This window comes from Eubalaena glacialis, chromosome 5 (genome assembly GCF_028564815.1).
Source record: "Eubalaena glacialis isolate mEubGla1 chromosome 5, mEubGla1.1.hap2.+ XY, whole genome shotgun sequence".
NCBI classification, from domain to species: domain Eukaryota; kingdom Metazoa; phylum Chordata; class Mammalia; order Artiodactyla; family Balaenidae; genus Eubalaena; species Eubalaena glacialis.
In genome coordinates, this window is record NC_083720.1 from 22,078,334 (window position 1) to 22,091,248 (window position 12,915).

The following is a 12,915-nucleotide window of genomic DNA, read 5'->3' on the forward strand; positions in this document are numbered from 1 at the left end:
TCCCTTCTTCACTGTGTGTAGTTTAGTTATCGCATGTATTTGGTCTAATCTTGTATTTTTCAGCAGGAGGGCAAGTCTGGTACTAGTTGTTTTATTATGGGAGATGAATATCTAAGTTTTGTGGTTTTTTTACACGGTCATGTTCTCATAAACAGTGAAAGAAATAATCACAATAATAATGAAATAATAGTGCTCCATTTTTCTTTCAATGTTTCCTGGACCTAGAGGGGTTAGAAGTTCTCTATGTGTTTATAGCCCCTGCACTGGGTACATTGTTAAAGGAAAAATTCTTTGAGATGCCAAAATTCACTTAAAGTGATTTTGAAGCATACATTACTCCTACCTCCTTCAATGAAGAATGAAATCCAGGGCTGCTGTTTATTTTAAACTTCCAGTATGCACAAAAAAATTCTATGAAAGTGCTACTAATTTCAGACTCTTGCTTTGATTAGATAGTTGGGTTTAATCCTCTTTTTTATAAATTGGTGTTGTAATTCAGATATTCATTAACAAAATAATTGCTGAGGATGCATTTCTATTCATATTTTGATTATTAGCTTGCAGAATAATTCACTATAAATTCATAATTTTTAACTTCTTTTAATTTATCCGTATCAGTATCTTGTCTGCTTTCTTTAGATACCTTGCAATATAGTATGCTATTTAAGAACTGTTTTTTGGAAACATTGAGCCAAGGTTTTCTCTGTCTTTCAGTATAACTTTGAGCATGTTTGCAGAAAAATTAAAAATGCAGTGGTGTATATTTATAATATAAAATATTTATATTGATTTTCCACCATTTTACAACTTTTCTTTTGAAATTGCCTTTAATGCCATGTTTGGTCCTCTCATGGGGAAAATTGGTCTCATTTCTGACCCTAGTTGATGGAATCTCGTGTAATCATTTACTTCATTCACAACTTTGGCTTTGCGTGACTTTAGACTAATTAAAAAAAAAAAAAAAAAAAGAAATGGCCTTCAAAGATGAGGATTTTTCCAGTGTGACTCTTCCATATTTTCTGAAGGGAATTCCAAAAGCAGAGTTTTTAGAACAATAATGCTATTATTAGGTTGAGCATGGAAGTTCCCAAGGCTATTGCTTTGAAGGGAACAATATTCATTCAGATGTTTATGTTCTGGTATGTTTGCTTCCGTTCTAATTGTATCTCATATACTGGTCTCTGTCCATTTCCTTGAGTATGTTTTTCTTCCTACCTATAAGATTTGCTTTAAACTATAGTAAGCTAAAAGTGATCATGTTGGATAACGATGATATCATTTGTTAATGAATTCCTTCATTTGTTTAACAAATGTTTTTGAGTTCCCGTGCTAATCTTGGGAATACAGTGTGGTGAACCAAAAAAAGCCCCTCATAGAATTTACAGCCTACCTTTGATCTTCTCAATCTGGTTTAATGGAAAATAGCCTGTATCTTTCTTTCTTTAACCCACATGTAGAACTTTTACACCTTTCAGCAGTCCTTTGTGATTATTGGATGTGGGAAGATGTACTTTGTAAAAGGGGAAAGAGATTCAAAAGATTGAGGAATTGTTTATAGTCTGATGAAGGCCATGCAGTTTTATTATATACAAAAAGAAAGAAAAGATAAGATTTTAATTCTTATGAAACACCTGAGATAGAAATACAGAATACTGAGGAAATATATATATACAGTCATTACAAGGGAAGTCAAGTCAGTATTGAAAAGGTCATTTTGGAGGTGGTGGGTTTTATAGGAAAAGTTTCAGACCAAAGATGCTTTTCTTTTTCAGAAGAATCAGTGCGATGGGAATAGGCAAATTGTATTACAAAGGAGGAGAGTTGCCACTTTTTCCTGTGTTTAAGTGAGGCTATCTAAATTGGTTAATATTTTGAATGTCCTTTATTTCTTAACATTTGTTTATATCTGTATTTTTTTTCATAAATACTAGCTGCTAAAAAACCCTTAAATTTATCTTTGTCAAAGATGATATGTACTTGTATGATTTGGTGCCTTTTACAATAATAAAATTGTCATTCAGAACAACAAGGTGAGTCGACGATTAGATTTCTCTAATCCTATAAATCAGAAAAATCAAATCAATCTTTGAACAGGTCGGTCACTAAATTGAATTTCTTCTTCCTTACTAGGATCCTCGGTTCAATGCAGAAGTTGACCAAATTACAGGCTACAAGACACAAAGTATTCTTTGTATGCCAATTAAGAATCATAGGGAAGAGGTAAGCCAATTTTCCATTTTATTCTAAAAGGTCATTTAGAAACATTTTTCTTTTTGAAAAAAATTTTTCACTTTGCACACTTATGAAATAATGCTGTAGTGACAAGTTAACTATAAAGTGCTTAAATGTTCTGCTTGATGTTTTTTGTTTAGACTTTAGTAATAGGGTTGACTCCTGATACTTTACTTTGACTTAGAAATAAATTTTAGACATGTCATTTCTTTTTTTTTAATAAATTTATGTATTTATGTATGTATTTATTTATTTATGGCTGCGTTGGGTCTTTGTTGCTGTGCACAGGGTTTCTCTAGTTGCGTTGAATGGGGGCTACTCTTCGTTGCGGTGCATGGGCTTCTCAATGAGGTAGCTTCTCTTGTTGAGGAGCACGGGCTCTAGGCTCGCGGGCTTCAGTAGTTGTGGCACACGCGCTCAGTAGTTGTGGCTCGTGGGCTCTAGAGCGCAGGCTCAGTAGTTGTGGCACACGGGCTTAGTTACTCCACGGCGTGTGAGATCTTCCCGGACCAGGGTTCAAACCCATGTCCCCTGCGTTGGCAGGCAGATTCTTAACCACTGCGCCACCCGGGAAGTCCCTAGACATGTCATTTCTTTACCCCTCTTCCCTGAGGACCTTACTGAATCCTAAGATGTATAATTGTGGTTGTAATCAATTTATTTCATGTTGTATTTTACACATCTGAATAATGCTTATTTCATAAATGGTTATCCAATTGCAGTGGTAATCAGCTGATTTTTTTGTTTGGATTCAAAATGAGGTTTTGAAAAAATAGAAATTGTATATAACACCAAGCAAAATTTATTGTGAAATTGTAACAAGCAAATGAAAATAGGTTGGTTTATATTTCACCTAACTAGAAGGTTTGGATTCTGTAAGCACTGAATTCTCTCTTCATTTTACATTTATTTGAGCAAAAAAATAGTTAATCATCTTTTAAACTGAATGCTTCAATTGAGTGTCCTCAGCCCTGTCTACACATTACAATCAACTGAGACTCTAAAATATTGCCAATTAAATTAGAATCTCTAAGGGCAGGGTCTAGATACGGATACAAGATCCCCAGATGATTCTAAAGTGTAATCAGGGTTGAAAATCATTTTCCTAAGTGAAAACAAATAGATTGAAAGAGCCCGTATTTGTGGTTCTTAACCTTGGCTGCACATTAGAATCACCTGGGGAGCATTTCGAAATTCTAATGCCCAGATTTCACCTTAAATCAGAACCTCTGGGGTTGGGACCTAGGCATCAGTATTTCTTAAAGCTCCCAGGTGGTTATCATGTGCTGCTAAGGTTGAGAACCACTGCCAGGGATACAAGAAACACTTTGCTGGTTCTACTTGATTTATATTCAGATTCTGACATCTTTCCTTTCCCTCCTCCATCCAGTCCTTTACCAAGTCCCATCGATTTTTTTTTTTTCTGTTAGTGTTTCTCATTTTGATCTCTTTCTTTTCATTCCTGCTGCCTGTACCATAATTCAGATCTTGAAGTAATGCCTGAACTTTTAAAATATTCTTGTAAGGGGTTTCTGTACTTTAAGTCAATTTCCCTTTAATCCACCCTGCATATGCCCTTGGGAATTTTCCTAAAACACTGTTTTCTAAATCAGTGCTTCTAAAACAATAATGTGCATATGAATCTTAAAATGCAGATTCTGAATTCAGTAGGTCTAGCTGAGACCTGAGTGAGATTCTTTTCTAACAAGCAACAAGTTGATGCTGATGCACTGGGTCTACAGATAATTTGATGAGCAGGATCCTAAATCAGTCACTTATCAGGAGTCTAAGATAAGTTCTCAGTGCCTTAGAGTTGCTACATGGTTTCTTAAGAGGGTAGTTACAGCCACAGTTACTAAAAATTCCTGCAGCTACAACATGCATATGAGATTAAATAATTAGTTAGCTAATTAATTGTGAATGAATAAATAAAATTGAAAAGGCCATGCCATGCATGGACCAGTGGTGTTCTTAAGCAGATTGCCAGGTAAAGCAAATAAAAAGCATGTCTTATGCAATATTGGGGACATAGTTATACTAAAAAATTATTTGTTGTTCATCTAAAATTAAATTTGACTGGACGTCCTATATTTTATCTGGCTGCCCTAGTTATAAACCAAGGATTATGATTGTGTGCACTTAAAAAGATGATGTTCAGCTTTTAATGTGTAAGTATGTTTTAAAACCATGGCCTGAAAAACAACTTTGTACTGGCTGAGAGATTCAGCTTGAATCATGCTCTGGTTAAATATCTCTTTTTAAATAGCATGAACAGTGGGGATTGGGGGAACCCATGAGAATGTGCAACAAAATCACCAGGGTAAAGTAGGTGAGACTGCCCTTCTGTAAGAGAGCATCCTCTGGATACACGCGTTTCTGTCTTTATGACTACCAGTGAGGATGATTGAAACTAAAACAACAATAACAAAAATCCCCACTGTATTGAGGTATAAATTACGTACCATAAAATTCACCCATTTTAAGTGTATAATTTGATGAGTTTTTGACAAATGCATGTACAGTCATATAACCACCACTATAATCAAGATACAGAACATTTCTGTCCCCTCAGATATTTCCCTGTACCCCTTGTAGTTGATCTCCTCCTCCTCCCTCAACCCCCAGCCCCTGAGAATCACTGATCTGTTTTCTGTCACTATTGTTTTGCCTTTTCTAGAGTGTCATATAAATCATATAAGTGGAATCATACAGTATGTAGTCTCGTGTGTCTGGCTTCTTTCACTTAGCATAATGCTTGTGAGATTCATCCATGTTATTGCGTGTCAGTAGTGTGTTCCTTTTTATTGCTGAGTGATTATTCCATGGTATGGATGTGCCACAATTTGATTATCCATTCATCTGTTGATAGACATTTGAGTTGTTTCCAGTTTTTGTCTGTTAGAAGAAAAGCCACTGTTTGCATACAGGTCTTTTTGTGGACATGTTTTCATTTCTCTTTGGTAAATATATAGGAGGGGAATTTCCAGGTCATATGGTGGGTGTATGTTTAATTTTATAAGAAACTTCCAAGCTCCTTTCCAAAGTGGCTGTACCATATTGCTTTTTTACCAGCAATGTATGAGAGTTGCAGTTGCTTCACATCCGAGGCAACACGTGGTACTGTCAATTTTTAAAAAATCTTAGCCATTAAATTTGATTGCATGAGTGAATAACCCCACTCTCAGTCAGGGGTCGTCTGCTCAATTACAGACCTGATTAAAGTGGGTTCAGCTGCAGGTCCCCAGATTGTGATTGTCCAGAGCTCTCCTTAAGATTTCTGCTGGGTTCCTCAGCCTCCTCAGGGCTATCTTCCTCCATGCTCCCTCATCCTCTCCTGCTGTCTCTGTTTCACCCTATGATGACTTGATATGAAAGCTGAGCTCTTCACTGGTTTCCACAAAAGTTTTTTCACATGAAGCATTTCGTGAGATAAACAACCTTCAGTAACTTCACTGGAGTCTTAGTAATTTTACTGATGGGAAGGTTTCCAAACAGCTTTTTAAACGTCTTGCTGACCCTCCCTATTCTCTGTCCTCTCCCCCTTGTTCCCTCTCCTCCCACGCTCACCCTGCCCGGTTTGAAATTATTTCCTGTGAGAATTATTTCTTCAGAAAAAAAGGAATGAAGAGAAACAGTCAGAAAAACAGGCATACTCTCAACATGGCTGTTGAAGTATAAAAAGTACTTTGGCTGACCGAGAACCAAGGCCCCTAAGAAGATGCCATATACAACTTCCAGAATTATCCTTAAATTTATAGCTACGTAAACAAACTCAGGACAATGTTTGCTGTTGTGTACACGTAATAGAAAGTACTCTTTCTCCCACGAAGCTTTTGAAATCAAAAGGGAGGGTCACAGTAAGGCTTTTGGGAGTAATTGTTAAGATTGCTTGCTCTGGGCTTGAATCCCATCTTCACCACTTACATGATGAGTAACCAGGATGGAGCTGGTTAATCCCTTTGATCCTCAGTTTCCTCATCTGCAAAATGATGGTTATAAAAGGACCTGCCTCACAGGGTTGTTGTAAAGGTTAAATGTGTTTGTGCATGCAAAGGGCTTACCATACTTTCTGGCACACTGGGAGTGATCAATAAATGTCAGCTGTTATTTTTTAAAGGAGACATAGAACTAACTGAACTCTTATGAGAAACAAGGAATGATCAAGTTGTATGCAGAGGTCATCAGCCACATAATAACCAAACAGCTGGGATCAAGTGACAAGCAGCACAGTCCCTGACTTAACTTGTCTCTTACCCTCTAACAAACTTTAAGCGTAAAAGAAAAATACTTTTCATTGTTTTTCCTCATAAATGAGGCAGAGTAAATTTGGTTTCTTCTCTTTGTGTTAGTCCAATTGTATTGAGTAAGCCAGCACTGATTCCAACTAATTACCAAGAAACCTAAGAAGAAATGTCGTTACTGACTGTTTATAAAACGTCTTGGTACCTTTTAGTGACCCCAGTTACTTAAGGTACCAACTCTGGAGAGCTGCTTGAAGGGAGCCGTTGAATATTGAACACTAAAGTCTGAACTACAACATAGTCCAGAAAATTCAGGAAGATTTTTAAGATTCAGTAAAATGTATAATCACTTCATCCGCCTCTCCTGAAGTATTTAAACTAATTAAAATTTTTCAGGAGTTCTTTTCGTTAGTGTTATAATCATAAGTGTAATAGTGCAATGCCTTTTTAGAAGTCAGGATCATAGATATTCCTAAAACTTCTGTGACAGAATTTTTTTTTTAAATCACAGAGGATAAGTTTTTGCAATTTTCCCCTCTCTGTACTCCCTTCTAAGACAATGGCGTTAACGGGCAAAGTGTGTGTGTGTGTGTGGGAGTGGGGACTGAAGAAGCTAGAGGAAGCTGAAATAATTTATTTTGGAAAGGTCAGAGAGCTACTGGCTAGAGAAGATGAAAGAAGACAAAAAGTAAAGGGGTCCGGGGAGAGAAGAGAGCCAGCCCAGGCTCTATAACAGAATGGCTTGAGGGACGACAGAGTAGGACTTTGGAAATAACTGCCTATCCTGTGGAAACTATTCTAAGGACTTGACATATATTAATTCATTTAATCTTTATAACAACCATAGGAGGTAGTCATTATTTTATTCCCACTTAACAGATGATGAAACTGAGACACGGGACATTTAGGGAACTTGGCCAAAGTCACGTAACTAAAAACTGGCAAAGCTGAGCTTCAAACCTAGGCAAGAGGGTTTCTTAACATTCTGCCGTGGACGATAACTGCACTCTCCCTTCTTCCCCCTCTGTGTTTTCTTGAGCTGCTGCAGTAAACATTTAGGTTACTGTTGATTTGGGGGTGGGAGGTACACTGATGTGAGATGTGGCTCCATGTAGAAGCAAGGCTTGAAGGTAGAGACAAGGAGAGCTGGCTATATTCTGATGGCTCTTCAAAGTTAAGTGTTGAAACCACCCTGCAGACAGACTCTTTAAAATGAGAGAGAGTGGTGGCGGGGAGAAAGAAGGGCAGGGAGCAGGGGCGGGGGAGAGAAAGAGGGATCAGAGTCACGTCCTCTATAATGTCTTAAGAGGAATCCATCCAGTAAACAAGAAGAAATTTTTACCAGGGATAAAGGAGTTACAGGAGCGTGTTTCATGTTAATCTGGGCCAGTGTGCTCTGTGATATACACAGGAAGCATCATGAAAAAAATTTGCAGCAAGTGTGTGAATTTTTAGAGCTGCTGTTAAATTTCTTTCAGGCTTAACACTGGATTTTTCAGACCTGGGCACTTGGATCAGTTTTATATTTTTGTCACATGCATTAGTTATTTCTATAACCAGATGGTTCTTTTATGTTTAGTAAAGAAGTGCAGGGAAGCTCAACTCTTTCTCTCTAGCTCAGATGACCTATTTCTGAAATACTGCCCTCTCTTGAAGTATTGCTTGTTATGACATGGTGGAGATGAGTGCTTTTTTTTTTTTTAATTTATAGGGGCTGCACCATTGAGGTAGAAGCCAGGACATTGTGAAATAATGCAAGTTCTGTGAAAATTTCGTATTGATCTGAGGTAGAGATTATATCCAATAATGTCAGGCTAGGCTGATACCTGTTTTCTCTTGGTTGAATGTCAATTCCAGTTATTAAATAAAAATCTAATTTGGAATCAGAGCTCTTATCCTCCTCTGTTTTTATCATTTTGATTTTATTTTATCACATTTGATGATATAATTCTTTGATGCAAGTATAGCAGTTGTAATAAAAGATTTATGATAAGTTTTTAAAAGTGTAATAAAGGAACATTTTAATCTAAATATCCAATTGTTTATATCTTCTTTTAAAAGAACAGTGAAAAACTTCAAAAAATATCAGCGAATTTTATGAGATTTTTATGAAATAAATATAATACTCTGATGAATAAAAGAGATTTAATGCCTGCCAAAAATCATAAAGCATTAATGGAATCAAATGTGTAATTCCAACTGCATTATGTAAAAGTAAATGTTTTCTAGAATTTAAGCTACATAACGTTATCTGCTTATCCCCCCCCAAGTTAAAAATATTCTCATCCCCCCCCCCCCACAAATTATCTTGTTTTGAAAGTAATTGTTGAATCACTGCAATACGTAGAGTCCTGGTCTAGGCAGTGAGGATATTAAAAAAATGAAGCAAGGAAGATACTTAGAAACTTTTTTTTCATTTTCAATAAGAGGGAGATCTTATATACCAAAAAGCAAATATCAATACGAGGTAACAAAACAAATGTTAAATGAGTTAAATATTCAGCACCCAAGTTCAAAGGAAAGTCTGTGGATTTCAAGAACTGGAGGAATCACAGAGGAAGAACAAAAGCTGTGGTTTCATACAGCAGATCCCTGCTGTGTTTATCCCACAGGCTTAAGAGAGGAAGCTTGAACATGCTTTCTGTGAGAGGGTGGAGACAGGGTAGAAGCTTGCCTATGATATTCTGCTCACACTACTGACTAGGGCTTTTCTTAAACTTGTCATGTAAGCTTGGAACAGATGAAGAACATTACAGCTTTATACATAATCCTACAATTCCAAGTCAGACTAGATGAAAATATAGCTATAAGAATAAGCAGAGTTTAATTGCAGCCTGTCAGTTGATCTAGATCTATTTTAGTCTTAAAGAATTGGCTAGTTACGTGTTTTTTGAAAACTTATAAATTGTCCATTGCATTTATTCCCCTGTGATATTTTCTTGTAGCTTTGTTTTAGAAACAAAACAAAAATACTCCGAAAAGTTTCCGTCGGTTCTGGACTTGATATGGTGATGGTGAAGATCTTTTCTTTTTCTTTTTCCACATTACCCTTTAAATAATAAACAAGTATATTTTACAAAGAAGACGGTAACCGCTTTCCTAAGGGAAAAAACATTTCTCAAGAGCATCAGATGAAAAACATAATGCTAGTAGGTTCAATCCCTGAGGTCACACTACTGATCCAGCAGAAGAAGAAAGAGTGAATAAAAGCTTGAGACTGAAGATTAAGTTAATGGTAGGCTATATTTACCCAAATCTTATTTTGAATGCTCAGAAAATTTGGTTCAGACTGAATGCTATGATTTATTCAATATGGGGTTTATCTTCACTGGTAGTTTTAGAATAACCATTCCAGCACTTGTTGGACTGCATTGCATTTTTAATTTGATAGAGCATTTATAAGTTTAATTTTGAGGATTTTTATATAGATCCTGAATTATGACTAGTAGAGGTCTGAAACCAGTTGCAGAGAAGCATAAATAATTTCTTTGTATAATATCTGACCCAGAACCACATAATTAGACCTGGGGATGGATTTTGATTATTAAATAATTTTCATGCATTCTTAAAGAGTTAAGGTGGTTGTCAGTGAAATTTCTGCTCTCTCTCTCTCTCTCTCTCTCTATATATATATATGCAAACATCTATATTCATCTAAGAGCCAAGTTATATAGGTAAAGTGCTTTATAAACTATGTACTCTGTATTCCTTCTTATTAAATCCTCATCTAAAAGTTCCTACTTGTTTCTCTTCTACCATAGAGTAGAAATTAATATTCTAGGCAGAATTTAAATAAAAGTATAAATTTTATCTTATAAAATTTTTGAATCATATTTTTCTTTTTTTTTTATATCACTTGGTAGCAGTGATAAAATGAAAATGACCTGGATTTAGAATTCCAGATCCATTTGATTATTACAAATTATTTGATGATCGTAAGTATATTAGTGATCTCTTGCAGCATAACAAATTACCCTAAGCTTAGTGATTCTGAACAACAGCCTTCATTATCTCAGTTTCCGTGGTTCAGAAATGCCAGAGCGGCCCAGCTGGCTGGGTGCTTCTGGCCCAGGTTCCCTGCCTGTGGCCGCACTCAGGAGGCAGCAGGGGTGCCTGACTCACGCTCGAGCGTGCACTTCTCGGAGGGCTCACTCGCGTGGCTTTTGGCAGGAGGCCTCAGATCCCGGCCAAGCGGGCCTCTCCACAAGTCACTCCGTGTATTCAGCATGTGGCAGGGTGAGCAAGGAGGAAGCGGCACTGCCTTGTATGACCAAGTCCCCGGACCTGTTCACCTTCGCCTCATGGTAACCGTTCATCAGAAGCCAGGCATCAGGTCCAGCCCAAACTTGGGGAGGGCAGTTAGGTTCCACCTCTTGAAGAGAAGAGTATCAAAGAATGTGTGGAGATGTTGTGAAACCACCAAAAGTACTATGTGCATTTTGAGGCTTTAGTCTCTTTCCTTAAAACTGGTCAGATGATAAATGAGGAACTCTGCTTGTTAATTAAAATAATATCTTAAACAACAAGGGCCTACTGTATAGCACAGGAAACTATATTCAATATTTTCTAATAACCTATAATGGAAAGAATCTGAAAAAGAATAGTGTGTGTGTGTGTGTGTGTGTGTGTAAACTGAGTCACTTTGCTGTACACCTGAAACGTTATAAATCAGCCATACTTCAATAAAAAAATAATATCTTAAAAATTAGTGCTTCTCAACCTTTCATATACTAAAAATAATATGAACTACCAGAGGTAACACCGACTAGGTTTAAATAAGGTGGCAAGCTGGGGTGTGTGCTCTGCCAAATTGGCTTGAATCAAAGGGAAAAGAGGAAGTAGAATTAAAAGAGGAGGGCTGAGGAGAAGAAGAGGAAGATGCCTGCCGTTTGAGCTGTGGCAAACCATCGAGGTATTAAAAGTCTTCTAAAATATTATGTCACAAATGCAGGTCTTCATGAGATCACTGTTTGTGTGTAGCTTAGGTACTTTGCTGCTTAATGCCCATGGAAAATGCTCACTGGTGCATCCTTATTATTTCTCTGCACCATTGTTTTCTGCCTCCCTCATGGATCAAGATTGGAGGGAACCTGTCTAGTAAATACCTTGGCACTGGAGGCAAGGCTGTGCAGCCCAGCTGAGGCAAGATCATGAAGTGTCCTCAAACTGCCATGCGAAAGAGGTGCTGGATTTTTTTTTTTTTTTTAAGCCAAGAAACATTTGCTGTCATTTAAAGATCTGTGTGGCCATAGCATTAAGGATGAAGAGTTTTCTTTGTTTAATCTCTAACCCAGAGCCACATAATTTGACACTTGATAGATTTTGGTTTCCATATTTGTTCATACACGGAGGAAGTCCTGGGTCTGGAAGCAGGGAAGTTGGTAAGGAGGCTTTTGCATAATCCAGACTAGGAGTGGATTTGTTACACTTCTGTTTAGGTGGTTGAGGGATTGATTTGATGGAGGGTTAAGTAGAAGGAAGAATCTAGAATACTTTCTAGTGGGGAGAATTGTGATATTCCCTAGAATAAAACATGCAATGGAGAGAATTGGTTTGTGGGGATCAAAACCATTAGCTCTTTTCCTTTCTCCTCTCTCCTCAAGTCTCAGCACTGCATCCCCATCTCCACTTTCATCCGGTGGTCTTGCTTACTCTTTCAGTGAAAAATAAAGCAGTTACAGGAATAATTCCACAAGAGAACTTCCGCAGTCTCTTTCCCCCTGCTCTTGCATCTGAGTTTACATCCTCTGGTTTCCCTTTTACATTAACCATCTGTGAAATAACAAAGGTCAGTCTTGCACTTGTGCACCAGATCTCATCCCATCTCATCTGCTCCAAGACGCGGCTCAGCAGCTCTCCCCTCTGTGACCAGAGTCACCAAAATTCCCCTTTCTACCAAACTGGTTTATCAGCATACAAACACACTGTTATTTCTCCCATCTTAAAAACAAAAGCAAACGCTCATTGGACTACATATCTCCTTTCAGAGATCACCATTTCTCTGATTACCATCAGAGCTAAACTCTTTGAAAGAGTTGTCCACGTTTGCCATTTCCATTTCCTTCCACTCTCCGGAGCATAATCCACCCAAGCCTTCACCCTCACCGCTCTGTGGAAACCACTCTTGGCAGGGTCGCATGGCATCCATAGGGCAGGAGCTTATGATCATTTCTCAATACTCACCTTACCCGGCAGGTCGGCAGCATGTGGCATTGTTGATCACTCATTTCTCCAGGACAGATTGTCTTCACTTGCTCTCCAGGACCTCAGACTCCCCAGGGTTTTCCTCCCATCTCTCTGACTGCCTCTCTGTCTCTTTAGCTGGTGCCCACTCATCACAACACTGCTAAATGGCTCAGCCCTGGACCTTCACTCACTGCTTATGTGATTTTATTTACTCTCATAGTTTTAAATACCATTTGCTTGCCAACGAAACTTGTAT

The 12,915-nt window shown here is 37.6% G+C and overlaps 1 protein-coding gene across 5 annotated transcripts in view; it reads left to right on the forward strand.

The window, feature by feature from the left end:
* Positions 1 to 12,915, forward strand: part of PDE5A (phosphodiesterase 5A) — a 146,484-nt gene that overhangs the window by 33,279 nt on the left and 100,290 nt on the right. For all 5 annotated transcript variants that reach the window (XM_061192022.1, XM_061192023.1, XM_061192025.1 and 2 more), the window contains exon 3: positions 2,131 to 2,220. In XM_061192022.1, coding sequence (XP_061048005.1) covers positions 2,131 to 2,220 — 90 coding nt within the window. The remainder of the gene's footprint in view (positions 1 to 2,130; positions 2,221 to 12,915) is intronic.